This window comes from Lampetra planeri, chromosome 13 (assembly GCF_965212315.1).
Source record: "Lampetra planeri chromosome 13, kcLamPlan1.2.h2, whole genome shotgun sequence".
NCBI classification, from domain to species: Eukaryota; Metazoa; Chordata; class Hyperoartia; order Petromyzontiformes; family Petromyzontidae; genus Lampetra; species Lampetra planeri.
Genome location: NC_136119.1, coordinates 725726 through 753723, shown reverse-complemented (window position 1 = coordinate 753723; position 27998 = coordinate 725726). Strand labels below are relative to the sequence as shown.

The following is a 27998-nucleotide window of genomic DNA, read 5'->3' as shown; positions in this document are numbered from 1 at the left end:
GCCCCCCCCCCCCCCGTTCGTCCTCCCTCTCGAACCCCCCGGACCCACGCGCCGTCGAGCTGCACGCGCAGAGACGCGCGGCTCCCGAGCGGCTCCCGAGCGGCTCCCTTCGGACCGCGAGCCTCGACTCGAGACGATGGCGCGAAGCAGCAGCAGCAGCCACCGCCGCCTCCTCCTCCTGTCCCTGGTGATCACGCTCGTCTCCTGGTCCACGGATGCGCAGTCAGGTGAGTCTGTGCGCACTCACCTGTGCTCAAGTGTGTACCCACGTGTACTCCCACGTGTGTACACACGTGTGCTCAAGTGTGTACACACGTGTGCTCCCACGTGTGTACTCACCAAAAAACTTTTCGAAATCACCAAAATAATCCCAATTGGGCGAGAAGACAAATGATCTGGCGATGATGCTGTTGCTGCGTTTGGTAATGGTGCACAAATACAACAACAACAACTTGAACACACTCGTTAATACAAGTGTGTGTGGCCTTATAAAACAAATATACATTACAGGCGACGTTTCGAGCAACGGTCCTTCTGCATGAGATGAGCTCGCGCACAATATTTGGATGGATTTGTTTGCATCCCGGGTTTCGTGGCGTCGGCGTAGAGGGAGGAGAGTGTGGTAGGAGGGGGCGGGGAGCCTCCACCCAGCCAGCAGTGGATAGACAATGGCTCATTAAGTCTCGGGCACAACGAGACCATAGGGCAGTGACGTCGGGGCCACCGCGCTAATCCCCTAATCCGCTTCGAGGTTGGACTCCCACCCTCCACCCCCCGCCTCCCCTGCGGGGTTTGGAATAGCTGCGGGAATTATCGGACGGGCACTGTATGTACTCTGCGTGTTCCGTCGGAGCGGGCATAGAGGAGCGCCGAACCCACCGACGCTGTGCTCGCTGCGGATTGGCTCACGGAATGTGGTTGGTCATTGTGAGCCGTTGGTGGTTGGGGTGGTTGGTGTGGTTGGTGGTTGGGGTGGTTGGTGGTTGGGGTGGTTGGTGGTTGGGGTGGTTGGTGTGGTTGGTGTTTGGGGTAGTTGGTGGTTGAGGTGATTGGCGGTTGGTGGTTGGGGTGGTTGGTGTGGTTGGTGGTTGGGGGGTCTGTGTGAGAAAAAAATAACACCAAAGAAAGGTTCTCCTTTACCGACCACCTTGTAAGTGCCACGCTGCTACAAGGAGAGATGTTTCAACAGCATGGCCATACATTCCCTGTTGAGGCTCTGAACATCACTGTCAGGGCATACCCTATGTTAAATAAGGCGAAGCTGAAGACTGAACTGTCTGTCATTTATGAGAGTCCAGAATTCAAGGGCTGCTGTGGTGCACTAGCGCTGTACCAGGTTTTGCTGAAGTACAACCTCCAGGATACTTTTTCAGAGACTGTTGCTCTGTTGAACATCCTCATAACCACTCCCATGACAACTGCTGAAGCTAAGAGGTGTTTCTCAACCTTAAAGAGAATCAAGACATTCCTGAGAAATTTAATGGGACAGGAACGTCTGAATGCAATGGCTATGCTTTCCATGGAGAGGGACCTAGTCAGGAACATGCCTGCTTTCAATGAGAGAGTAATTGATCACTTTGCTACTTTGAAAGAGAGAAGAGCAAAATTTCAGTATAAGTAAGCAGTGTATTAAGCGAGTAACGTGATGTAAGTAGTGTAATAATAGTGAGTATAGAAACAAACAAGGAGATGTATTGTAAGAGTCACTTTAATTTTCATTAATATTAAAGTAGTGATGTTGCCTTTACATGCTTAAGCTGTTAATTTATCCATTGCATGGGTGGACCTTATCCTTATCAATCATCCAAACATTTGCCCCCCCTGAGAGATTTTGCAGGAGCCGCCACTGCACTACGCCACTGATCATGTCATCACTACACCACTGTCAAGTTCACAATGGCCGTGTCGGAGTCACTACGCCAGCGGTGTTGAGATTCTGCGTTGGTCAAGCCCCGTGAGTTATGACGCCAGTCTTGATAGCTGCGTAAGAGGCATCGATCCAGCACTGCTTGAAATGGGTTCATGCACTGGGTGAGGGCGCGTGTTGATCAGGGCGTGTTCACAATGGCCATTTCAGAGGCCCTGCGACACCGCCAGGAAGGTGCAAGCCCGAGGTTTGGGTCTCTCTCTCTCAAGGGGCTCATAATGGCCGTGTCATCGCCACTTTGCAGCACCACTAGGAACCCAATTTTCAAATCCTAGGTCATCGTCTCATCATTTCTTAATGACTTGTTTTATTAAACTAATCTTGTCTCTTCTGCTTGTCCGCTCCTTCCTATACCTGCTGCTGACTCACCTGCATCACCCCTTGCCTGTGCACCTGTAACACCCATATCTATACCTTTCCGCTCACCTCTATCATCCCCTACCTGTGCGCCTCACTGCCACGGCCATCAACCACCACGCCCCACGACCCCGACCCACCCGTGGTCCTCCTGAACTCCCGGTGAACCTTCCTTGACCTTTGACCATGATGGCCTTGACCCTGCCACCACCAACCCCCACCATGCCCCTTCACCCCGACCTCTTGACCCTTAACCCCCGAAGCCGGCTTTGTGAGATCCCCGCTGTCCCAGTCGCTGCTGCTAGGGGAGACCACGACCCTGCACTGCGAGGTGGTTGGAGTCCCGACCCCAGAGGTTCAGTGGTGGTTCGCCCCGGCCCAGCGGGACATGATCAATGAAGACGATGATGGTGGTGGTGATGATGATGAAGATGTTGACAACGATGAAGATGACGGCGATGGCGATGAATCTGATGACGATGATGATGTTGATGGAGAAAAAGCTCTCGGAAGAAGAGAAGCCACCACGGTGACCCAGCAAGAAGAAATTGCGTCATCATCTTCAGCGTCGTCATCTTCAGCGTCGTCATCTTCAGCGTCGTCATCTTCAGCGTCGTCATCTTCAGCGTCGTCATCTTCAGCGTCGTCGTCGTCGTCGCTGCCGCTCGTCCCCTGGCTCTCCGTGACGGACATCGACCGCGACCCCAGTCAGTTGGGCCCCCCGGGGCTTTCGGACTTTCGGGGGGCTGCTGGTGGTCGCCGCCGCCCCCGGCAACGCCACCACGGCCGGATCTTCTCGCAGCTGTGGGACGGAGACCGCGGGGGCCTCGTGTCGCTGGTGACCGCGTACGGTCCCCGCGGCGCGCAGAGCGGCCTCACCCTGCGGGGGCTCGCGCATCGCCACGCGGGCACCTACGAGTGCCGCGCCAGCAACGCGCCCAGGAGGAACCACCCGCGCAGGGCCGGGATGGGGGCCCGCGGCAGAAAGACTCTCCCCGCCCCGAGATGGGTGCGAGCACAGGCGGCCATCGGCGTCATCGCCCGTACGTTCTGGCGGGGGGCGGGGGGGGTTGGTGGGGGGTGGAGAAGGGGATGGCGTGGTTGGGAGTTGGTTTCTAAGAAGGGGGGTAGGGAGAGCGGTGGATCCAGAAACTTGCCGGGGGGAAAGAGGAGGGGAGGGGGACAGTCCCAAATTTTTCTCTTTTCACCTCTCGCCTCCAAACAAAGCGTGGCGGCGCGATAACGAAATGAATGTTTAAATTATAATTTTATGGCGTCGCAAGGGCGGATGGGTCTCCCCCATCGCCCCCCCCCTCCTCTCTTGTATCCTTCACCAGGGGAGGGGGGTTGGGGGGGGCAGTACTTAAACCCATCAGGAACAGCCCTGCACGCTGCCAGGAGTGGTCGTATCGCGCCGCATCTCCACTAAACATGCCAACGTTAGCCCGACGTTGGCATGTTTGTTAGAAATGTTGGTCCGACGTTGGCCTAACATTCGATGTTTATTGGGTCATCGTCATCTCGCCTTCTACTTCTTCTGCCCGCGTCACGCCGCGAAGGCCGCGTTGCACTCCCACGCCGACCTGAACAGGAGCTCGCTGACAGCACTCAGTGTGTAGTATAGTACTATAGTAATAGAGCAAGTGCAAAATCACTGAACCGGAAATGATAGCTTGAAAGCATTTAGCGCGGGGCCCTTAAAAGTGCGGGGCCCGTAGCTACTGCACATGTAGCTACTACACGTGTAGCTACTACACGTGTAGCTACTACACGTGTAGCTACTACACGTGTAGCTACTACACGTGTAGCTACTACACGTGTAGCTACTACACGTGTAGCTACTACACGTGTAGCTACTACACGTGTAGTAGCTACTTTGTTACGAGGATAATCCGGAACTGCCTCCGGGTCTCCTTCCACCTATTCCAACCGACCAGCGCGACCCGAGAGCCCGTCTTGAACTCGTCCCTCTCCTACTCGCCGGCCCTGCCCTACCCGACCCCACCTAGACCCCGAGATCAGGACGTCCCCCGCGGTGCAGCTGTCGGGGTCCGGCCGGGATCGACGTCCCGTGAGCCTGCGCTGCGAGCTGTCCGCGGCCGCGGGGCTCCACGTGCTGGGCCACGCGTGGCTCAAGGACGGGAGGGCCCTGCCGGGCAGCGAGGACGACTCTGCCAGCCTCACCACCACCTACAGGTGGTGACGCACTCGCCTCTGCACTCACCTCTGCACTCACTCGCCTTGAGACTCACCTCTAGACGCACTCACCTCGACTCACTTTCCTCTCCACTCGCCTCCAGATTCGCCTCGAACCTCTCCTCGAGTCTCACCTTGAGACTCACCTCTACACTCACCAGGGCATTCATTCCCATGGGCACCCCCCTGTGTCCATTGACGGAGGCGCTCACTCACTTGGGCCATCGCTCACCTGGCACTTGGCTCACCTGGGTGCTCACCTGGGAACTCACCTGGGAACTCACCTGTACAATCACCTGGGAACTCACCTGTACAATCACTTGGGAACTCGACGCGTAAACTCACCTGGGAACTCACCTGTACAATCACTTGGGAACTCGACGCGTAAACTCACCTGGGCGACCGCTGACCACCTGGCCACTCGCCTTCAGACTCACCCGTCGACTTCATCCGATGCCGCGCTTACCTGTGCACTTCTCCGTACACTCACCAGTATGCTCACTCACCTATCCCAGCCCTGCTTCAACTCATTTCCAACCCGGCTAAGCTCGGGCAGGGGGAGGCGTGTGGGGGGGGGGGGGGCGTTGTAGGGGCGGGGGTGAAGGGGGGGCTCGGGAGCAGTGCGGCGTTTGTCCACCCTTTCCCCTAATTACACCCCTCCCCTCCACCCCCTCCCCTCCACCCCCTCCCCTGCTAATCAGGAGCCCCCCACCCGCACCTCTATCGACTTTGGCGACCACAGTGACCTCGCCCCAGGGGCTGCGAACCACATGGGCGTCGGTTCGATCCCCGGCTCTGCCCCCCCCCCCCCCTACGCAGTGCATTCAGAACGGCGCCACGAGGAGGATTATTGCGGCTGTACACGTGACACCCATCGTTGTACTGCCCCGCTATGAGCCCCCGCCTCCCTTCCCACGTCTATCTATGAGCCTCGCCTTCACCGACAGCGTGGTGATGTGTGGCTGTCCACCTCGCGCCTCCCGCCGTAACCCGGGAGAGAACTGGTCCAGCAGTGGACTAGCACGAATGTCTGTCAGTGGACATTGAATGTGTCAATGTCAATGTGGTGAGGCTCCTACACTGCGAACGGGGTGAGGGGTGTAGGGGGGTCTGTGAAGGTTGGGGGGGGGGGTCTTGGTGGGGGGTTTATGTGGTGTGGGTTATGGCACACGGGGAGCGGGGGCAATTAATTAAACAAACAATTGGGTCACGTGGTCGAGGAAGGCCACTTTGGGGGTCAAAGGAAGCCCCTCGGCGTCGTGGGCTTGCGTGGAGCCCGGTTGGGAGGGTGGTGCCACCTGTCCGGGTTTGACCGGGACACTCCGGGATGAGTTGGCATCTGTGGTCGCGTGTCAGGAATTGAGGTCTGGTGGCAGATGCAGCCGGAGGCGGCTGAGCAGCACCGAGATCTGTCTGTTCGTGGGCTTTTTGTTGTTGTCGATTTCTCAAAGGCATTCAACACGGCGTTCTCAGAGCCTGTAGGATGTGCAGGGCACTGTGTGGACATCATCAGACCGTTTCGTGACAACGTGACTGGTCGGGTATCAGTCGCAGGAACTGTGACAAGACCCTCGTTTTCACATTTGGCCATGGAGTGGAACAGGGACGTGCACTGCCCCCCCCCCCCCAGCCCATTCACTCTCCTTCTCTTAGCAAGGCTCACAGCCACGAGTGTAAATCTTAGCACCGGCATTTATATACGAACCCGGAGCGACGGCAAGCTGTTTAATCTGTTTCGGCTACGCGCTCACACCAAAGTGAGAGAACAGCGTGTCCGGGAACTGATTTTTCGCCGAGGAAACAGTCTTTGGGTTTTCACAACCGGAGTGACATTCAAGACGTTGACCGCAGTGTTGCTGCAACTCGAGTTACACGGAGTCGTTGCTCCAACCAGCAAACGGACAAAATGTCATCAACAATCACCCAGAAGTGTTCGTCAGTGGTGAAGCTCCCAGGTGAGTGTGAACTCGTTCACTCACATGGGAGGCGCAGTGTCTCACGACGACTCTGCAGACACCGAGATCTCATTGCGCCTTAGAGCTGCGTCTAAGACATTCCGTCACCTACATACGCGTCTTTGTTCCCAGCATGGTATTAAAATATTAACCAAAGTAAAGGTGGTAATTCCTGCACGACTCTACTCTGTAGCAACACGTGACACTCTACAGACGACGCGTGAGACACTAACGCGCCCTACCGCTGAGACATTTGAGACAAATCGTGAGGATCGAGTGGCAAGAGCGAACTTCAAGCACCGAGGTGCTGGCGAGAGCGGGGGGGGGGTCCCACTGTAGAGGCGATAGTCGATACCTCCTCTCAGTTGACAAATAATTTTAACCGCTCTGATAGCCTACAGACTTAGCGCAGCCTGGAAGCGTTTTATTAAGCAAGTCACAATACATATTACAATTCCTTATAGAGGAATGAAGATGAACACGGCACAGTGTTGAGACGAGACCTCGTGCTGAGAAACGTGTCCCGGTTTGGTCTGCAGTGGAAAAGGTGGCAAACCTGTCTCTTGCTCGCTCACGCAATCCCTTACCCACACCCCCACTCACTCATACACCCACTCGCCTACCCACACCCCCACTCACTCATTCACCCACTCACCTACCCACACCCCCACTCACTCATTCACCCACTCGCCTACCCACACCCCCACTCACTCATACACCCACTCGCCTACCCACACCCCCACTCACTCATACACCCACTCGCCTACCCACACCCCCACTCACTCATACACCCACTCGCCTACCCACACCCCCACTCACTCATTCACCCACTCACCTACCCACACCCCCACTCACTCATTCACCCACTCACTTACCCACACCCCCACTCATTCATTCACCCACACCCCCACTCACTCATTCACCCACTCGCCTACCCACACCCCCACTCACTCATTCACCCACTCGCCCACCCACACCCCCACTCACTCATTCACCCACTCACTTACCCACACCCCCACTCACTCATACACCCACTCGCCTACCCACACCCCCACTCACTCATTCACCCACTCACTTACCCACACCCCCACTCACTCATTCACCCACTCACTTACCCACACCCCCACTCACTCATACACCCACTCGCCTACCCACACCCCCACTCACTCATTCACCCACTCACTTACCCACACCCCCACTCACTCATACACCCACTCGCCTACCCACACCCCCACTCACTCATTCACCCACTCACTTACCCACACCCCCACTCACTCATTCACCCACTCACTTACCTACACCCCCACTCACTCATACACCCACTCGCCTACCCACACCCCCACTCACTCATTCACCCACTCACTTACCCACACCCCCACTCACTCATTCACCTACACCCCCACTCACTCATTCACCCACTCACCTACCCACACCCCCACTCACTCATTCACCCACTCACCTACCCACACCCCCACTCACTCATTCACCCACTCACCTACCCACACCCCCACTCACTCATTCACCCACTCACCTACCCACACCCCCACTCACTCATTCACCCACTCACCTACCCACACCCCCACTCACTCATTCACCCACTCACCTACCCACACCCCCACTCACTCATACACCCACTCGCCTACCCACACCCCCCCTCACTCATTCACCCACTCACTTACCCACACCCCCACTCACTCATTCACCTACACCCCCACTAACTCATTCACCCACTCACCTACCCACACCCCCACTCACTCATTCACCCACTTACCTACCCACACCCCCACTCACTCATTCACCCACTCACCTACCCACACCCCCACTCACTCATACACCCACTCGCCTACCCACACCCCCCTCACTCATTCACCCACTCACTTACCCACACCCCCACTCACTCATTCACCTACACCCCCACTCACTCATTCACCCACTCACCTACCCACACCCCCACTCACTCATTCACCCACTCACCTACCCACACCCCCACTCACTCATTCACCCACTCACCTACCCACACCCCCACTCACTCATTCACCCACTCACCTACCCACACCCCCACTCACTCATTCACCCACTCACTTACCCACACCCCCACTCACTCATTCACCCACTCACCTACCCACACCCCCACTCACTCATTCACCCACTCACCTACCCACACCCCCACTCACTCATACACCCACTCGCCTACCCACACCCCCCCTCACTCATTCACCCACTCACTTACCCACACCCCCACTCACTCATTCACCTACACCCCCACTCACTCATTCACCCACTCACCTACCCACTCACCTACCCACACCCCCACTCACTCATTCACCCACTCACCTACCCACACCCCCACTCACTCATTCACCCACTCACCTACCCACACCCCCACTCACTCATTCACCCACTCACCTACCCACACCCCCCACTCACTCATTCACCCACTCACCTACCCACACCCCCACTCACTCATACACCCACTCGCCTACCCACACCCCCCCTCACTCATTCACCCACTCACTTACCCACACCCCCACTCACTCATTCACCTACACCCCCACTCACTCATTCACCCACTCACCTACCCACACCCCCACTCACTCATTCACCCACTCACCTACCCACACCCCCACTCACTCATTCACCCACTCACCTACCCACACCCCCACTCACTCATTCACCCACTCACCTACCCACACCCCCACTCACTCATTCACCCACTCACTTACCCACACCCCCACTCACTCATTCACCCACTCACCTACCCACACCCCCACTCACTCATTCACCCACTCACCTACCCACACCCCCACTCACTCATACACCCACTCGCCTACCCACACCCCCCCTCACTCATTCACCTACACCCCCACTCACTCATTCACCCACTCACCTACCCACACCCCCACTCACTCATTCACCCACTCACCTACCCACACCCCCACTCACTCATTCACCCACTCACCTACCCACACCCCCCACTCACTCATACACCCACTCGCCTACCCACACCCCCCCTCACTCATTCACCCACTCACTTACCCACACCCCCACTCACTCATTCACCTACACCCCCACTCACTCATTCACCCACTCACCTACCCACACCCCCACTCACTCATTCACCCACTCACCTACCCACACCCCCACTCACTCATTCACCCACTCACCTACCCACACCCCCACTCACTCATTCACCCACTCACCTACCCACACCCCCACTCACTCATTCACCCACTCACCTACCCACACCCCCACTCACTCATTCACCCACTCACCTACCCACACCCCCCACTCACTCATACACCCACTCGCCTACCCACACCCCCCCTCACTCATTCATCCACTCACTTACCCACACCCCCACTCACTCATTCACCTACACCCCCACTCACTCATTCACCCACTCACCTACCCACACCCCCACTCACTCATTCACCCACTCACCTACCCACACCCCCACTCACTCATTCACCCACTCACCTACCCACACCCCCACTCACTCATTCACCCACTCACCTACCCACACCCCCACTCACTCATTCACCCACTCATTCACCCACACCCCCACTCACTCACTCATTCACCCACACCCTCACTCACTCATTCACCCACTCACCTACCCACACCCCCACTCACTCATTCACCCACTCACTTACCCACACCCCCACTCACTCATTCACCCACTCACTTACCCACACCCCCACTCACTCATTCACCTACACCCCCACTCACTCATTCACCCACTCACCTACCCACACCCCCACTCACTCATTCACCCACTCACCTACCCACACCCCCACTCACTCATTCACCTACACCCCCACTCACTCATTCACCCACTCACCTACCCACACCCCCACTCACTCATTCACCCACTCACTTACCCACACCCCCACTCACTCATTCACCCACTCACTTACCCACACCCCCACTCACTCATTCACCTACACCCCCACTCACTCATTCACCCACTCACCTACCCACACCCCCACTCACTCATTCACCCACTCACTTACCCACACCCCCACTCACTCATTCACCCACTCACTTACCCACACCCCCACTCACTCATTCACCTACACCCCCACTCACTCATTCACCCACTCACCTACCCACACCCCCACTCACTCATTCACCCACTCACCTACCCACACCCCCACTCACTCATTCACCTACACCCCCACTCACTCATTCACCCACTCACCTACCCACACCCCCACTCACTCATTCACCCACTCACCTACCCACACCCCCACTCACTCACTCATTCACCCACACCCCCACTCACTCACTCATTCACCCACTCACTTACCCACACCCCCACTCACTCATTCACCCACTCACTTACCCACACCCCCACTCACTCATTCACCCACTCACTTACCCACACCCCCACTCACTCATTCACCTACACCCCCACTCACTCATTCACCCACTCACCTACCCACACCCCCACTCACTCATTCACCCACTCACCTACCCACACCCCCACTCACTCATTCACCTACACCCCCACTCACTCATTCACCCACTCACCTACCCACACCCCCACTCACTCATTCACCCACTCACCTACCCACACCCCCACTCACTCACTCATTCACCCACACCCCCACTCACTCACTCATTCACCCACACCCCCACTCACTCATTCACCCACTCACCTACCCACACCCCCACTCACTCATTCACCCACTCACTTACCCACACCCCACTCACTCATTCACCTACACCCCCACTGACTCATTCACCCACTCACCTACCCACACCCCCACTCACTCATTCACCCTCCTACTTACAAACTCATCCACTCACACCCCATACGCTCACTCGCCTACCCATTCACCTCCTCACTACCCTTATCCACTCACCCACTTACTCATTCACCAACTCAATCACCTATCCTTACATTCACCCACTCACTCACCCACTCACTCACCCACTCACTCACCCACTCACTCACCCACTCACTCACCCACTCACTCACCCACTCACTCACCCACTCACTCACCCACCCACTCACTCACCCACTTACTCACTCACCCACTCACTCGTCCGTCCACCACCCACTCGGGCCCCCACCAGTCCGAGGTGGGCTGCTGCTGCTGTTGTTGGCGGCATCGCGGAGCGCGTGGGGGCCGCGGTGTAGTGGAGCCGGCACAGACGCCGACTCGCCACGTGGGGGCGGTGGAGGCGGCAAACGCCGCGGCTGGAGCTGGGGTCGTGGTGCTCGGTGCTCGGTGCGCATGCGCGATATATTTTTATTGTGTGTAGTTAGGAGTGGTGTGTGTGTGTGGTGAGGAGTGGGGTGTGTTGTGGTGAGTAGTGGTGAGGAGTGGTGTGAGCGTGGTTAGTAGTGGGGTGAGTAGTGGTGTGTGTGGTGAGGAGTGGTGTGAGCGTGGTGAGTAGTGGAGAGGAGTGGTGTGTGTGGTGAGGAGTGGTGAGTAGTGGTGTGAGTAGTGGTGGGTGTGGTGAGGAGTGGTGTGAGCGTGGTCAGTAGTGGTGAGGAGTGGTGTGTGTGGTGAGGAGTGGTGAGGAGTGGTGAGTAGTGGGGTGAGTAGTGGTGTGTGTGATGAGGAGTGGTGTGAGCGTGGTGAGTAGTGGAGAGGAGTGGTGTGTGTGGTGAGGAGTGGTGAGTAGTGGTGTGTGTGGTGAGGAGTGATGTGAGCGTGGTGAGTAGTGGAGAGGAGTGGTGTGTGTGGTGAGGAGTGGTGAGTAGTGGTGTGTGTGGTGAGTAGTGGTGTGAGCGTGGGGTGTAGTGGTGTGAGTAGTGGTGTGTGTGGTGAGTAGTGGTGTGAGCGTGGTGAGTAGTGGTGAGTAGTGGTGTGAGTGTGGGGTGTAGTGGTGTGAGTAGTGGTGTGTGTGGTGAGTAGTGGTGTGAGTGTGGGGTGTAGTGGTGTGAGTAGTGGTGTGTGTGGTGAGTAGTGGTGTGAGCGTGGTGAGTAGTGGTGTGAGCGTGGTGAGTAGTGGAGAGGAGTGGTGTGTGTGGTGAGGAGTGATGTGAGCGTGGTGAGTAGTGGTGTGAGCGTGGTGAGTAGTGGTGTGAGTGTGTGGTGAGGAGTGGGGTGTGTTGTGGTGAGTAGTGGTGTGTGTGGTGAGTAGTGGTGAGGAGTGGTGTGAGTGTGTGGTGAGGAGTGGGGTGTGTTGTGGTGAGTAGTGGTGTGTGTGGTGAGTAGTGGTGAGGAGTGGTGTGAGCGTGGTGAGTAGTGGTGAGTAGTGGTGTGTGTGGTCGTCTTGAATGCATCTCTATGAGTCTCTATGGGTCTCTGTGGGTTTCCTCTCCGGACCATAGTTTTGATTTCACGGTCGCCCTCCTGCCCGCATCATCATCACCGCCGACGCGTCGTCGTTGGCCGCGATTGGCATGGTGCTGCTTACGTACGGCGCGAAAGAAGTTGAACGTCGCGCTGGTGAGGCTCACCGCTGCACCACCGCTCTCCAGAGACCACCGCACTCCTCCCAGCTGCCCGAGCGCCGCTCATCCATCCCGGGGCCCCGAGGCTTCAGCAGCAGCAGCGACTCGGGCTGCACGTGGCGTGAATGCCACGCGGTGTCGCGCCCGTGACGTCCGCGGTGTCGCTCGCCCCGGCGGGCCTGGGGGAGGTGTGCGGGGGGGTGGGACGACGGTGGAATACGGAATGGAGTCTTTATCGTGGAGGAATCCGATGAGCTGTGCATCTCTCTTTTTTTTTTTGACGCAGTTAAACCGGTGACCGTGCAAACCGGGAGCCGTTTTCAGGACCCGGGAACCGATGCCCGGTGCAATGTTGGACATGGAGTGCGCACAATAATTGGCACTGTACGGCAACGTACAAACGGCATGGCGGCAGCCCCAAGGCACCGCGTGGTTTATCATTTGTCTCCCGTTACCTCAGAAGGTAAAGGCGAAGCCCCTGCAATTGCTCCTGCGGCCGCGTGTCCCTTGTGCCGTGACCCGTGACCCATGTCCCATGTCCCGTGACCCATGTCCCATGTCCCGTGACCCATGTCCCATGTCCCGTGCTCCGTGTCTCGCCGCAGCATCGAGGTGACGGACTACAGTGCCTCGGGCCTCTACACGTGCGCCTTCCACACCGAGCCGCCCGTCAACAGCTCCATCGCCGTCAATGGTGACCCCCCCCACTCCCCATGACCCCGTGACCCCTAACACCTCGCAACCTCTGACGACACAGTGCCCCTCACCACCAACGTATGCCGACCGCTATCGCGCTCACCTCTGACGCGCCGAACTCTGACCTCGGTCACACCGACATCGTGACCTCTTGACCTCTAACACACTGACCCCTGGCACGTTTACCCTTCAAACAGCTCATGTGCTGGCCCATTGGGGGCCCTACACGTAAATCATGGACCCATCCTCGCCCCTGTCTTGACGACGATGACGACGATGACGACGACGACGACGACGACGACGATGATGACGACGACGATGACGACGACGACGCTGACTGCACTCCCCCTGCTCCCCCTCCAGCGCCGTTGGTGGTGGAGGCGCCCCACGCATCGGAGAGCGCGGACGAGGGGGGCTCCGTGTCCCTGCGCTGTGACGCGAGCAGCTACCCACCCCCCGCCGCGTGGACCTGGCACCGCCAGCAGCACGACGGCACCATGCAGGTGGGCACCCTGCACGCGGGCACCCTGCGGGGTGGGCACCCTGCGGGGTGGACAACCTGCAGGTGGGCACTGCAGGTGGACACTGTAGGGTGGGCAACCTGCAGGTGGACACACTGCAGGTGGACACTGCAGGTGGACACTGCAGGTGGACACACTGCAGGTGGACACTGCAGGTGGGCACCCTGCGGGGTGGGCAACCTGCAAGTGGGCAACCTGCAGGTGGGCACTGCAGGGTGGGCAACCTGCAGGTGGACACACTGCAGTTGGACACACTGCAGGTGGACACTGCAGGTGGACACTGCAGGTGGACACACTGCAGGTGGACACTGCAGGTGGACACTGCAGGTGGACACACTGCAGGGTGGGCACACTGCAGGGTGGGCAACCTGCAGGTGGGCACCATTCAGGAGGAGGACCCGTACATTCCCTTATGTGTCCTCCCTCCCTCCCTCCATCCCTCGTCCCAGGTGATCGGCTCTGTGCGGGATGGGGAGGAGGTTGGTGAGGACTCGGGCACGGGAGACGCGGAGGCGGTGAGAGACCCTGGGGTCACGTGACTCACCCCGCGGGTCACGGGAGTCAACCCTGACACGTAGACCACACGCCCCCCCCCCCTCACCGTGTCTCCACAATACAAAATACTAAATTCGAGCGTTGTATTTTCCTTACACATCCCATCAGCCACCCGGCCTTCTGCAAGTACATCATTTCAGCACCTTTGGTTCGGCACAACCAAGCCCGTGGACTGGTTTTGGCGCTTGGTGTCTCATCAGCAGGCTCGGGCTCGCTTGAACCGGGCCACTTGACTATACCGCACCTGGCTAGTAGGACCTCTCACCTGTTGTTAGCTCACCCGGGTAAAGGAGGCCTTTGTGACCTGGACAAAATCGGTCGTGCGATATCGGAGGTATCGGAGGTAAGGTCGGAGTGTGGGCGGAAGAAGTATGGATGTGGTGTGCAGGGTGCAGAAGCATTTACTGGTCAGAAATTAACGCCACAGGTTTCACCCCCTGCCCCACTCCCGCCCCCCCCCCCCCGCCCCCCCTCTGTGTCAGGGCCGCGCCGTGGTGGTGGTGTTGAATGGGGGGCGCCGCTCGGAGCTTCGCCTGGGCCCCCCACTCGTGTCGAGCCGGGACTCGGGGCTCTACGTGTGCAACGCGAGCGTGGCCGCGCGGCTCGCTACCGGTGCGGCGGAGGAGGTGGAGGAGGGGGGGGGTCGCGGATGAGGGCCCCGCGTGGGGGTCCGGGCAGGTGTCGCTGCGCGTCAGGGCCCACCTGGCCGCGCTGTGGCCCTTCCTGGGCATCGTGGGCGAAGTGGTGCTGCTGACGGGCGCCATCCTGGTGTACGAGCGCAGGCAGGTGGCCAGGAAGAGGCTCGCCAACGGGGCCGGTGAGAGGCGGACGCGGCCAGAGGGAGTGGGGGGGAGAGGGTGATGAGAGAGTGGGAGAGAGGGAGGGGGTGAGGGAGGGAGTGAAAGGGAGAGTGAGAGGAAGGGAAGAAGGGGAGTGGGAGAGAGGAGTGGGAGAGTGAGGAGAGATGGAGGGCAAGTGGGAGGGAGAGTGAGGAGAGGGAGGGAGAGAGACGCGTTCACCCAGGGCTCCTGCCTTTACCTCTAAAAACTTTATTTTTCTCACCCTTTTTTTGGGATTTCTTTTCACCAACAGTAAGTGTCTTGCTTTATACACATCTGTGATCAGTTTGTTTGTTAATTTAGACGTCCTTTCTCTTTCTTTTTTTGTTCTTTTGTGTTGTTTTCACTGTTCAGTGCGCGGCTGCGCTCACTGCAGTGGAAAGGTGTGTTTGTTTTTTTTCCGCACAATCCTCTACTTTTATTTTGATAGTTGATTTCATAATCACACTTTTCTTTGCTTTCTTTTCGATCTTGACTTCCTTTAGCAATCTTTGAGTTTTGTGATTCTTTTTTGTGTCTTTTTTCGTTCCTTTGTCTGGTGTGCTCCCACGTGTTTCACACCCGTGTTCGCACTGTACCACACCGGCCGGTGTGGGTGCAGGGCAGACATCCCCTTTAGAATCCCCTCTTGTTTATTGCTGCGAGCGTGTTTACATTATTTTATTTTTATTGGTGTGCTTTTTTCCTACGTTTTCGTTTTTTTTCCTCCTCTTGTAAAAAAACAAAATAATTGTACTCTCTCCAGGGGAGCTTTGGGTGGGCAGCAGTAACAATAATCAGCAGAAGGTGGTCACAACACAGATTTGACCATCTTTATATACATTTTTTGTTACGTTTCTTGTTTTTTTTGGTATTTTTTTCCTGACTTTAGAAAGTAGAGAGGTTTGCTTTCGTAGTTGTGTGTGACATCTCACACACGTGAAGATGTCCACCCGACCCGCAAAAACGTACGCGAAAGCTACCGCACCTACACAAGGCCCGTCTCTGGGGTCTGCAAGGTGCCTGCAGCAGCACCCGGAGCCTCCACGGGAGGCTGGGATCCGCTGCCCGGCTTCTCACGATGTTCCGATTGAAGTTTACGTGGATGCGCTGCGCGCCATCGTGCCAGGGGGCTCGATAAGGTACGCCTCCAAGGTGAGCGGAAGAGTGGTTTTCTTCATGGAGTCTGAAAAGGTGGCAAATGCCGCCATGGAGAAGGGGCTGACGGTTGGCGATTGGCACCTTACCTTGGAGCCACTGTCATCACCATCGGTACGCGTGATCGTATCCAACGCCCCCCCCTACATTCCCGATAAAGACATCCAAGATCACCTGGCTAAGTTGGGCATGCTGACTTCCAACCTTCAGCGTGTGCCTCTGGGCCTCAAAAATCCTGCCTTGAGGCATGTCTTGTCTTTTAGAAGGCAGGTCTACATGCTGGTGCCCAATGGGCAGCTTGAAGAGGGCTCCTTTGTGGTCATGAATGGAGGAAGGGCCCACAGGCTGTTTTACTGCAAGGACGTGCTAAAATGCAACCTTTGCAAAGCAGAGGGGCATGTTAAAAAACACTGCCCGATGACAGCAAATGCCCAATCTACCAGCGAGACAACGGTGGAAAAGGGTGATAAAGAGGCACACCCAACAAGTGACTCAGGAGAGGGTCCCTCACCAAGGAGATCACACGAGGTGGCGGTAGACCCCGCTCCAACCCCAGCTACTGCCATGGAGACTGAGGCTCAGCCAGCCACCCAGCCATCATCGACAGCCGGACCTCTGAAGAGGAAATTTACGGAAGACTCGGCTTCATTATCTCCAGAGACCAGTGGGGATGAGGTCAGTCCCTTTAAAGATCTCCCAGAGTTGGAGTCGGACATCGCACCGACGCCTGGGGGAGATGCGGAGAGCACTGGTGGCAAGGACGGGGTCTTCGCCATCCCAGATGCCCCTAGAAGTGGGACACGCAGAGGGAAGAAGCCCCGTGCAAGAACCAAGCTCAAGCGCAAGACGCCTGAAGAAAATCTGGAGCCTGAGATGGAAGCGGGGGGAAACCGCAATCTGCGAAGTGGCGAAGGACACAAGTGAAGAGGGTCGCACTTCAGACCTCGACGACGCGCCCAGCGAGGGGGCCGAGGGCTCCCAGGAAACGCGAGCAGCCAAGAGCACGGAGGAGCCCACACAGGACCCCACTGACCAAACAGTGGGTGACCGAGACAAGGACGAAGGAAGGCCGTCAATTGAGGGGCAAGCGGCATCGCCCGATAAAACATTGACGGAGGATACCACGGCGACTGAAAATCCTCAAAGCCTGGGGGCTGAAGGGGGAAGCCAAGAAGAGGAGTTGGAAGAAACCCTCAGCACAGGAAGTGGGGTGAGCCTGACATCGGCAGAGCTGACCGAAGGGGCACCAATATTTTTTCAGTCAGAGCTATGGGACTTTCTAGATGAAGTACGTGGCACAGACGAAAGGGTGGCTGCAGCGCTATCAAGGTGGCGAAATGTGGAGGCAATAATAACCTCCCTACTCCATGCTGATCGGGGCTTCAAAAGACAGGGAAAACCGTCAGATGGAAAGGAAAGGAAAAGGATCAGGTATTTCCTGGGCCAAATAAATACGTGGAAACAAAACACACCTGACGACAACTCCACTAACATGTAATGCTGCGGATAGCGGAACATTGTAACCATAAATGCCTTAATAGTGGAGTATTTTATATCACAGTGGCCAATATAATCTGAGTAGACCTAATGTACAACAACCAGATCCTATGTAATTTGTGTGTATATGCACCGAATTTTGAGAATGTTTGGTGATTTTAATTTTATGCTGTGTACCTGCTTGTGGAAAGGAGAGAGCAGTACTTTCCGCAGGTTTTTTTTGTAAGAGGTTTTTTTTTTTGCCTGTTTGGCCATCCTTAGCAGTCTGGTGTATCTTACTGGGCGTTGGGTTGGCTCCCCATGAGGGTGTGCTCACTGCCATTGCTTACCTAGGTACTACATGTTTTGGGTACCAACCATCCCCGTGTGCTGGTTGTTTACTCAGTGCTGTGTTTGGTCACCTGATATGCCAAGGTCTGCAGTAAGTAGTTACTGTGTATTGCAGCTGATGTTCTTTTTAATTATTGTAATGTTCAAGCTTGCTGAGGGATTTAGAAGAAATTTAATAAAAGAATGGTAAAGAAAAAAGGGAGGGGAGGGGAGGGAGGGGAGGAGGGGGAGGGAGGTCAGGCAGGTCCCTTCACCGCTATGGTGCTGGTAGCGCAGCAGCAGGGGATCTGGTGATAGGTTTTTGAGGGTGATTTGTTTTCTTATTGGTGTCTATGAACACAGTGACACACAATGGGACTAATGTTACACGGGAAACTCGCATTAAATCCTTGATTAAAAGAAAAATACAAACAAACGACATGATGAACGAAGTAAAGTGCCGAAAAACTGAGCATCTTTCTCGTCTGATCGTTTAAAAAAAAAAGGAGGGAGAGAGAGGGGAAAGTGAGGAGTGGGAGAGATTGAGGGAGAGGGAGGGAGGGAGGGAGGAGAGAGAGATGAGTGGGGAGAGTGAGAGAGGTGAGGAGAGTGCGGAGAGTGGGAGGTGAGTGTAGGAGAGAGAGAGGGAGAGTGGAACCAAGCGTCAAATTTAGTCCTGACGGCATACGCCGACGACGTCCTCCTCATCCTGCGCTTCCTGGATGATGTCGCCCTGCTGCACGAGTGCCAGGAGGTCTTTTCGAAGGCCTCCTCATCAAAAATGAACTGGCAAAAGTGCAGCGGGCTCCTGGTTGGAGCGTGGGACATGACCCAGTGTCCCCAGAAAGCAAAAGCCATCAATTGGAGCGCAACATCGCAGCACCACCTGGGGGTGTTCCTGGGATAAGAGGAGGAACCACCGCAGAGGAACTGAGTCGAGCTGGAGGAGAAGGTGAAGGAGCGGCTGGGCACCTGGAGTCGCCTGTGCAAGTTCCTCACCTTCAGGACAAAGATGTTGGTGGCGAACCAGCTGGTGACATCCATGCTGTGGCACCGACTCTTCTCCCTGCACCCCCCCATGAGCCTCGTCAACGCGCTTCAGAAGCGAGTCCTCGACTTCTTCCGGTCGGGCGGAGGACACCGGGTCGCGGCTGGGGTCCTGGCCCTGCCACTGGACGAGGGCGGTCACGGGCTGGTGTGCGTGCCGAGTCAGCTGGCCACCTTCCGACTGCAGGCCGCACAAAAGTTCCTGCACGTCACCCCTGCACCGGCCTGGAGCGTCACGGCCTCCTTCCTCCTGAAACAGCTGGGGGCTCTGCAGTGCTCCAAACAACTATTCTACATAGACCTGCAGGGCCTCCCACTGGGACAGCTGCCACCTTTCTACAGGAGCGTCCTGCAGACATGGAGCTCCCTCGCCGTCAGGAGGCTGAACCAGCCGCGATCGGCCGAGGATCTGGTCTTCGAACCGATCCTCAGGGACCCGCAGACAAAGCTGCCATCCACCACCACCACCCCTGGCATGGAGAGGTGCCTCGCCAACGCACGGCTCACCAGGAGATCTGGTGGAGCCCAGAACACGGGGCCGGTGGCTCGGACCGCCCGAGATGGCCGCAAAGACAGGGCTTCAGTCGCTCCGGGTGGCTGCCCGGATCCTGACCGAAGCCAAGGGGGCCTTTTCAGCGGCAGCAGGGAGAACGCCCCCCATCGGCATCGGGGATGACGAGGCCCCTCTCGGTCCCCCTCCACCGGAGCTCTCCGTCGTGCCGCTGCATCGTCAATGCCGACAAACAAAGGCAGATCACGACCTGTGCCGGCTGGAAGACCTACCGGAGGTGGCCTTCGCAAACATCAAGAGGAAGGTGCTCTACTCCTACATGGTCCAGTTTCACCAACAGGACGCCCTGAGGAGCCACAAGGACCATGGAGGGAAGCCCTGCCCTGCATCTCTCCGGAGAGGCCTCTCTGGAGGCAACTCTACTCCAGCCCGACATACAATCGCATCGGCGACCTCAGCTGGAGAATCGCCCACGGCACCGTCACCACCAACGCCTCCCTGGCGCGCTTCACGACACATCCCCGGAGTGCCGGTTCTGCGGTAAAGTGGAGACAGTGGCACACCAATATGTGGAGTGCAAGAGCCTGGACTTGTTGTTCAAGGTCCTCAAAAACATCCTCCTAAGGTTCAGCCTGCACTTCTCCCCGACGGTCCTCATGTTTGGATACCAAAAGGGCGATGGATCCCAACATCTTCAGGGGCTGGTCAACGTATTCATCGGCTACACCAAGCTCACCATATACAGGGCGAGGAAGGTGGCTGTGGGAGGGGAAACGTCCGGCCAGCAGACTGGGCATCTTCCACGCCCTGGTCGGTGCCAGGGTGTGGCTGGAGTTCTGGCATGCGCAGCTGACCCACGCCGTGCCGGCCTTCAAGGAGCAGTGGGCGCTGGAGGAGGCCGTGTGCTCGGTGGCAGAAGACGGGGAGCTCTGCATGCAGTTATGAGCTACCCGTCGGAGGCCGTAGGACTGCGAGGAGTCCTGGGTGCAGATGCAGCACTTGTTGTCGTTTAATTTGTTTTTATTACATAGAAAACAGGGGGAACATAGAGAGAGAGAGAGTAGAGAGAGAGGGGGTAGAGAGAGGGGGTAGAGAGAGAGAGGGGGGTAGAGAGAGAGGGGGTAGAGAGAGAGGGGGGGTAGAGAGAGAGAGGGGGTAGAGAGAGAGAGGGGGGGTAGAGAGAGAGAGGGGGGTAGAGAGAGAGAGGGGGGGGTAGAGAGAGAGAGAGGGGGGTAGAGAGAGAGAGAGGGGGTAGAGAGAGAGAGAGAAGGGGGTAGAGAGAGAGAGAGAGGGGGTAGAGAGAGAGAGAGGGGGTAGAGAGAGAGAGAGGGGGGGGTAGAGAGAGAGAGGGTAGAGAGAGAGAGAGAGGGGTAGTGAGAGAGAGGGGGGGTAGAGAGAGAGAGGGGGTAGAGAGAGAGAGGGGGTAGAGAGAGAGAGGGGGGTAGAGAGAGAGAGGGGGGTAGAGAGAGAGGGGGGGTAGAGAGAGAGAGAGAGGGGGGTAGAGAGAGAGAGGGGGGGTAGAGAGAGAGAGAGGGGGTAGAGAGAGAGAGAGGGGGGTAGAGAGAGAGAGAGAGGGGGTAGAGAGAGAGAGAGGGGGTAGAGAGAGAGAGAGGGGGGGGGGTAGAGAGAGAGAAGGTAGAGAGAGAGAGAGGGGTAGTGAGAGAGAGGGGGGTAGAGAGAGAGAGAGAGGGGGGTAGAGAGAGAGAGGGGGTAGAGAGAGAGAGGGGGTAGAGAGAGAGAGGGGGTAGAGAGATAGGGAAGGGGTAAGAAGGAGGAACAGAGTGTGCTTCTTCGTGTTGATCGTTGTGTCTATCAAAGTAGCACAGATTGATACTGTTGCACAATGGTAAAACACGTAAAATATTTCATTTAAAAAGGGAGGGGGGGGAGAACATAAGGAAAAGCAATGAAAAAAAACGAAATGATGAACGAAGCAAAGTGCCACCTCAACCGAGCATCTTATTTCCTCTGATCGTAAAAAAGAGAGGGAGAGAGAGGGGAGAGAGGGGGTTTGCCAGTGAGCCGCTTGTCCCAAGGACACCACCCTCCCCATGCTGGAGAGGGAACAAAGTAAAGTGTGCACCTTTACAAAGGACGCCTAACATATACAAGGGCCAAAGCCACACAAACAAAGGACACCCCAAAGAAAACACGGCAGGTAGGGAGGGTGAAGGTTGAAAGGCCATACCCACAAACATGCGAGAGCCACACCCACGCATGCATATTTTACAAAGGACACCCAAAAATCATAGGGGTCAAAGCATAGCCACTCACACGAACACAGCGCAAATGCACGCCCAGTGCGCGTTTACAAAGGGCACCCATAAATCCGGGGCCAAGCCCACGCGTACGTGAGGGGCCCTGTGTCACAGCTGTTCATCCACGCGACGTTCGTCGTCGCTACAGCCATGCACGTTGTACAGCGGCTCTGCGCGTCTGACATTTTAAGCTCGTCGCTGCTGTGGTCGTAACGAGGTTTCACCTCGTTGCAGTGAATGTTGTTCCCCAGTCGTGCGTGGAGTCGCAAGGAGGCCTGCTTTCAAATTAATTATCGTCTCCTCCCCCGTGACCCCTGTTTGACCCCCTGTGACCCCTTTTAACCCCTGATCGCCCCCCCCCTCCTGTGACCCCCATGATCGCGACTCTCCCTGCATGACCCGGTGATCCCACGAGCAGATGATGACCCCGTGGCACCGCGAGTTCCCCAGGCGCTTACCGTGGTGATCAAAAACCTCGACGCTGACGAAATGTACGATGGTGTTATCGATGCATTGTGGGTGACGCGTGATAGCCGAGTAAATAAATCAATTTAAGCGACTTCCACGTCTCAAGATAATTGGTCATGCTTCAGTCCATCATCAGCCAATCGGCTTTCCAGACCAATGTTAACCAGCCGCATTTGTCTGGCAAGCAAGCAAAGTGTGGGCCGGTTCAGACTTTCTGGCTCTCATCAGCAGGGTTGTTGTTGCTGCTCGCCGGTAACTTCCGACTGCCGTGTTCTCCGTTTCCTCCTCTCCGCAGCCACTCGTGTCCCCTCTCTTCCTCTGCTCTTGTCTTATCCCTGTCTGCCCCCCCCCCCCCCCTCGCTGTCCGGCCTCCACTCTAATAGAGCAGAATTACTTTTGTCTCTCGTCTCTCGTCAGCTGTTGTCATGACACGCCCTGCCCATTTTGCTTTAACAGTAGTGTCAGGCTTGCTAAACAAGCACTGCTGGTGGCCAAATATTATTTGCCCTCAACGTTCACGATGGGGCCCTGGTTCAACACAAAAAGTAGTGTTGTAATATATATGCATATATATTAAAACTCACTACGCTGTTGCGAGGTATTATGGCTATTGGATTTTACTAGCCGGACTTAGAGGTTAATTTCAGCACCAAACATTTGGTCGATATTTTGAATAGTATAGCCTGTCTTTGGCAAGCGTCTATTTTTGTAAAGTATATCAAACTTTATCGCTACCGCATGTAAACTGAGGCTCAATATCTCAACCGTAAGCAATCTGTGTCCCGACAAGGCCAGAGTAGATGTGTCAACAAGTCACAAATTGTGGTGTCACGTGGCACAAATCAAGATGGCTGTAAATTATATAAAATGGACGCCAAAAACACTTTTTTTTTTTTTACAAAATGTCGATCTTGATGTAAAAAATTTAATCTGCCAAAAATGTCTACCAATATTTTCACGGCAACTGGATGTGTTTACATATGTACTGTTGACAAGTGAAGCCCAATGCAAATACATGTCTGGTATGTCGCGAGTTAAAAATATTAAGATTTTGTATATTCAGGCGAGAAGAACTCAAGAGACCAGGATAGAATCTCATGTCAAGAGTGACCTGGTCACCAGGTTTACGAAAGCAATGAGGACAGCGATTTAACAAATACAGATCAGAGCAGAGACCAGCAAAAAGAAATAATGGCAAATGCAACGGCGTTACCAAAGAAATGGATAAAGTGCTGAAAAACGATGCGATATTACATTAATACATCTCCTGTAATGAGTTAATGAGCACGTGATGCACATCTCAACTAATGGCCGCGTTCGTTCACACAATCGCATATGCGTTGTTAATTGATGGCTACTATTATTTATTTGTAGGAAAAGCGGCGCTGACGCCAGGCACGACTCGGCACTGAGACAGCGCACCACGCAGTGGTGGGCGGGTGAGTGATGTCACGTGCTTTGTGGTGGTGATGTGTGATGTGTGCACCGGTGTTGGTCTGTGTGAGCGAGAGAGACGCAGAATGACTCTCCGTGTTGCTGTTGATCTCTCTCCGAGTGATCCCCTATCTCTGTTCAGCTCTCTGATCGTGGTCACGGTGTTGTTCCTCTGTGTTCCGCTCTGGTCATGCCTGTGCTCCCTGCCCTGTCTCTCTGTGTCCACGTCTCTGTTCCTCTCTTGGTGTCTCGCTCACTGTTCCTCGACCTGTTCTTTGTCTTCCTTTGCCCGTACGTTCCTCTAATTCATTGTTCTGTTCTCTTGCTGTTCCCCTTTTCTGTTTCCGTTTTTCTATATTCAAATCAAAATGTATCTTTCTATTCTCTGTTTTTTTCTCTCGATGCAACGCTCACATCGACGTTCCCGTGTCTCTGTTCCCTACACCCCCCCCCACTCCTTCCCCCTCCAGTTCCTCTCGTCTTGTTCCAGTCCCCATCGTTCCATTCCAGCCCCGCGACGAGGAGGCGCAACCGCGACAGCAGGCGCAGCCTCGAACTCACAGTCGCATCAAAACAAATATAGACCAATAATCACAACAACAACAACAATAGCAGCAATTAACTGTTAAGTATGCGCGTGTGGAAGCTGGGTCACGTGGCGTGAGCAGGCTCGTCGCACGAGGGGACGATCAGCGGGCCCGCACCGCATGCCGCGAACCGGCCAAGCGCAAGCTTCGGTGAAACCCGAGTTCTCGATTCCTTTAGTAAATCGTAATTGACAAGGTGATTTAGCGCTATTTAATTAATTAGGGGCGTCATTTCCTCCGAGTGTGAATTGCGACTGGAACTTGCCCCTCTCCCTCGGATTCGAGCCAACCGGGCCCCACCGCGTGCCCGAGACGCGAGTCGCGCAACGTAGAGGCCGCCTCATCGAAACTCCACGTGGCGACGCGTCGCGTTCATTCAATCACCCCCCACCCACCCCTACCCACCGACCCCTACCCACCGACCCTTACCCACCGACCCCTACCCACCGACCCCTACCCACCGACCCCTACCCACCCACTCACACCAATCAATTCCCCCCCAACTCCACCACCACCACCACGTCCCGCAAACTCACGCAGTTCGGTGCTGTGATCAGCCGCTGTTTGTGATGCGGGCCCGACACCCGACTCACGCGCTGCTCTTCCCAAATGAGAGGCAAAGTGACTTTCACTTGCGCGCCAGTGACGTCGCCGTATCGACGCTCGTGTCAAGATGAAATGCGACCGCGTGCTCGTGCAGACGACGCACAAAGACAACGATCCGCCCCAGGTAGACTTTGACAGGGCAAGTGCTGTCAGTGAGTAGCACCTATAAAGGCACGGCGCGGCACAAGAGGGGATCTTTGGTCAGCACTACTGATATTTACACACCGCACCAGGTACTCATTGAAGGCTGAGGCGACCTAGGGGTGGCCCGGGACCGGTTCGAATATTTGGCATTGGTGAAGTGAGCTCGGGTCGGAACGCAGTGCACTCATCGCTGCGCCACCGCTTCCGTGCAACAACAACAACCGCCATTCACGGTTGTATTGCTTGTGCCAGGCTAGGTGCACCTTGAGGCCGTCACGTGAAATGTCGAAGGCTCGTTGGTGGAGGTCACGGGACAGGCCCAGGTGTTGTGGGTTGACTGACTGAGGTGTATGTATGTTGAGCTTTTTTTGCACCGTACGTAGTCAACCGCGCTAACAAACTAAACACAAAACGCAGTTCGAAAGAAAAAAGTTTTCAATCTAGATAATGATTTAAAAGTGCATAGCTCCGGTAGCTTCCTAATATCGGAAGGAAGAGCGTTCCAGACGGCCACAGAAGCGCATCCGAAAGCGCGCGATGCGGTGACCGCCTTTGTTCGATGGCTGAGCCAAAAGCCGCTGTTAGGATGAGCGGAGTTCGCGTGGTGATGGTTTATGCTCCTTAACGAGATCAGCAAGGCATTGTGGTTCGTTAGTGGCAAGCACTTTGTGTGTAATGAGTGCGACCTTCAAATGTACTCGTTCAGAGATGGCTGGCAGATGCACCACATGTGATCCCTATTGTGCCAGCTCGCTGACTGTTTACCGCCCAGCGCTCGACTCGTTGTTGTGAGCGTCACTCCTCCGCCCTCCATTGTTGTTGGATGGCGACTGCCTCCAACTGCTCAGTAGCAGCGTCCTTCACGAGCCTCCTCGACCGCAGAGGCCGATCTTGACACCGCTGGTATCGGTCATCGGCAAGCCCACTCAGCTCCACGTCCTCCTGTACCGCGTCAGCTCCATCTCTTCTCTAGGCCGTGCAGCGCCCGTTTAGCCCCCTCATACACACACACAAACATTCACACACAAACACAGATGCACATTCACACACAGCAAAGACAAACATCCCCTGTGCAGCCTTTCCAGATACAAAGACACGGACACAACAACACTTCGCACCTCCGATTAGCACGGTTGGCTACGTACGGTGCGAAAGAAGTTCAACAATCAGTACATGCAACGCAGATACACTCACAGAGATACAGATGCGCACAAACGCACTTTGACACATGCAGATACAAAGACACACACACTGGCATCTGCTGTTACGCGATGATGATAATGATGATGATGTTGTTGTGATGTAGAGCTTGATTAACCCACTGTCATCCACACCCCCCCCCCAAAAAAAAATCTATTTTAATAATTGTTTGAAAGTGGGGGAGGGTGGAGGGTCAATTGCCCCGCCTGCCCCCCACTCCCCCCGCTTCCTCCTGCATCGTTGCATTAACCCAGAGCACGGGGCACTTAACGATCCACGATCCCCCTCCCTCCCACAGCCCTCTCCCCCCCCCCTCACCCATTATTTGACTGTGGCTGGCTCTGTCTCCTGTTCTGTCTCGTTTGACTTTGTCTGAACTCACGAGACAGACAATACAGACGGGACGATTACCGTTCGAAAAAAAATGGATCGATGATTTAATCGAATCGTGTGCCTGAATTGTTGCAATTAATCGAATTGCAATTTGGGGCCGCGAAATTAATTAATTAATTTCCTTTTTCAAGTGTCGTGTAGTAACCGCATAACGCTTCCTCCTCTCTCGTTCTGCCTCCGTCTGCTCTCTTAATTAGTACAATAACAACCACCACAACAATAATAATAAAGTCACAATAGAGACAGTCGCCGTACTCGTTCAAATTGACCCCAAACTGCGCCCCGTGCGTGGCGGGCGGGGGGGCTGCTGATGAGAGCCCCGCCAAGCGCGGAAGAAGCCGGCACCACGGTGGTGTCGCTTTGCTCTGCCCGATCATGATGGAGGCTCCCGCCGCTGTGAGGGCGTGAGGCCGACGGAGCCGTGTGGGGTCGGGTGAACAGAACCCTCCCCCCAGCCTCCCAGCCCCCCACTCCCGTCCCTCTTCCTCTCTCTCTGTACAGCAGCCGCGTGCTGTCCACGAGAGGACCACGCTGTTTAATTGACCCCCTGATTTCAAGGTCACCTCATCCTAGACCCCCCCCCCCCCGGGGGTGGGAGGTGTGGGGGGATGGGTCTCGCCACGCGCCAACCCCCATTATTGATTCCTCTACAATTAACCGCCCCCACCTCTCCGTGCCCCCACCCACCCCCCCAGTACCCCGCCCCTCGGACAAACCACCTCCCCATCGTGCCTCACCCCCCTCTGTGCCCCGCCCCTCACCCCATCCCCCCATCGTGCCCCGCCCATCCCCCCATCGTGCCCCGCCCCTCACCCCCCCGTGCCCCGCCCCTCCCCCTCGGACATCCCCGACTTTCTCCCCCCCCCGCCCCCACCGCTGGTAAGAGGATGCCGCATTTCCGCGAGGGGGCGAGGGGGGGTGCAGGGGCACCCGGTTGCCACGGAAACGC

General features: G+C 56.1%; 1 protein-coding gene and 1 long non-coding RNA gene across 2 annotated transcripts; one reads left to right on the top strand and one right to left on the bottom strand.

Annotated features, from left to right (window-relative positions):
• Positions 1-53: 53 nt before the first annotated feature.
• On the top strand, positions 54-27294 carry LOC144721870 (basigin-like). The gene is given in 11 exon segments (XM_078599795.1): positions 54-227; positions 2548-3327; positions 4294-4480; positions 13453-13541; positions 13907-14046; positions 14514-14579; positions 15102-15253; positions 15255-15436; positions 22636-22708; positions 24060-24124; positions 24590-27294. Coding segments are annotated over 11 exon segments (1938 nt in total). The 5' UTR covers positions 54-136; the 3' UTR covers positions 24703-27294.
• On the bottom strand, positions 2462-13025 carry LOC144721871 (uncharacterized). The gene is made up of 2 exons (XR_013585990.1): positions 12815-13025; positions 2462-3334 (listed from the first exon to the last, which is right to left on the bottom strand). It is a non-coding gene; the product is annotated as an uncharacterized LOC144721871 (long non-coding RNA).
• Positions 27295-27998: the final 704 nt, after the last annotated feature.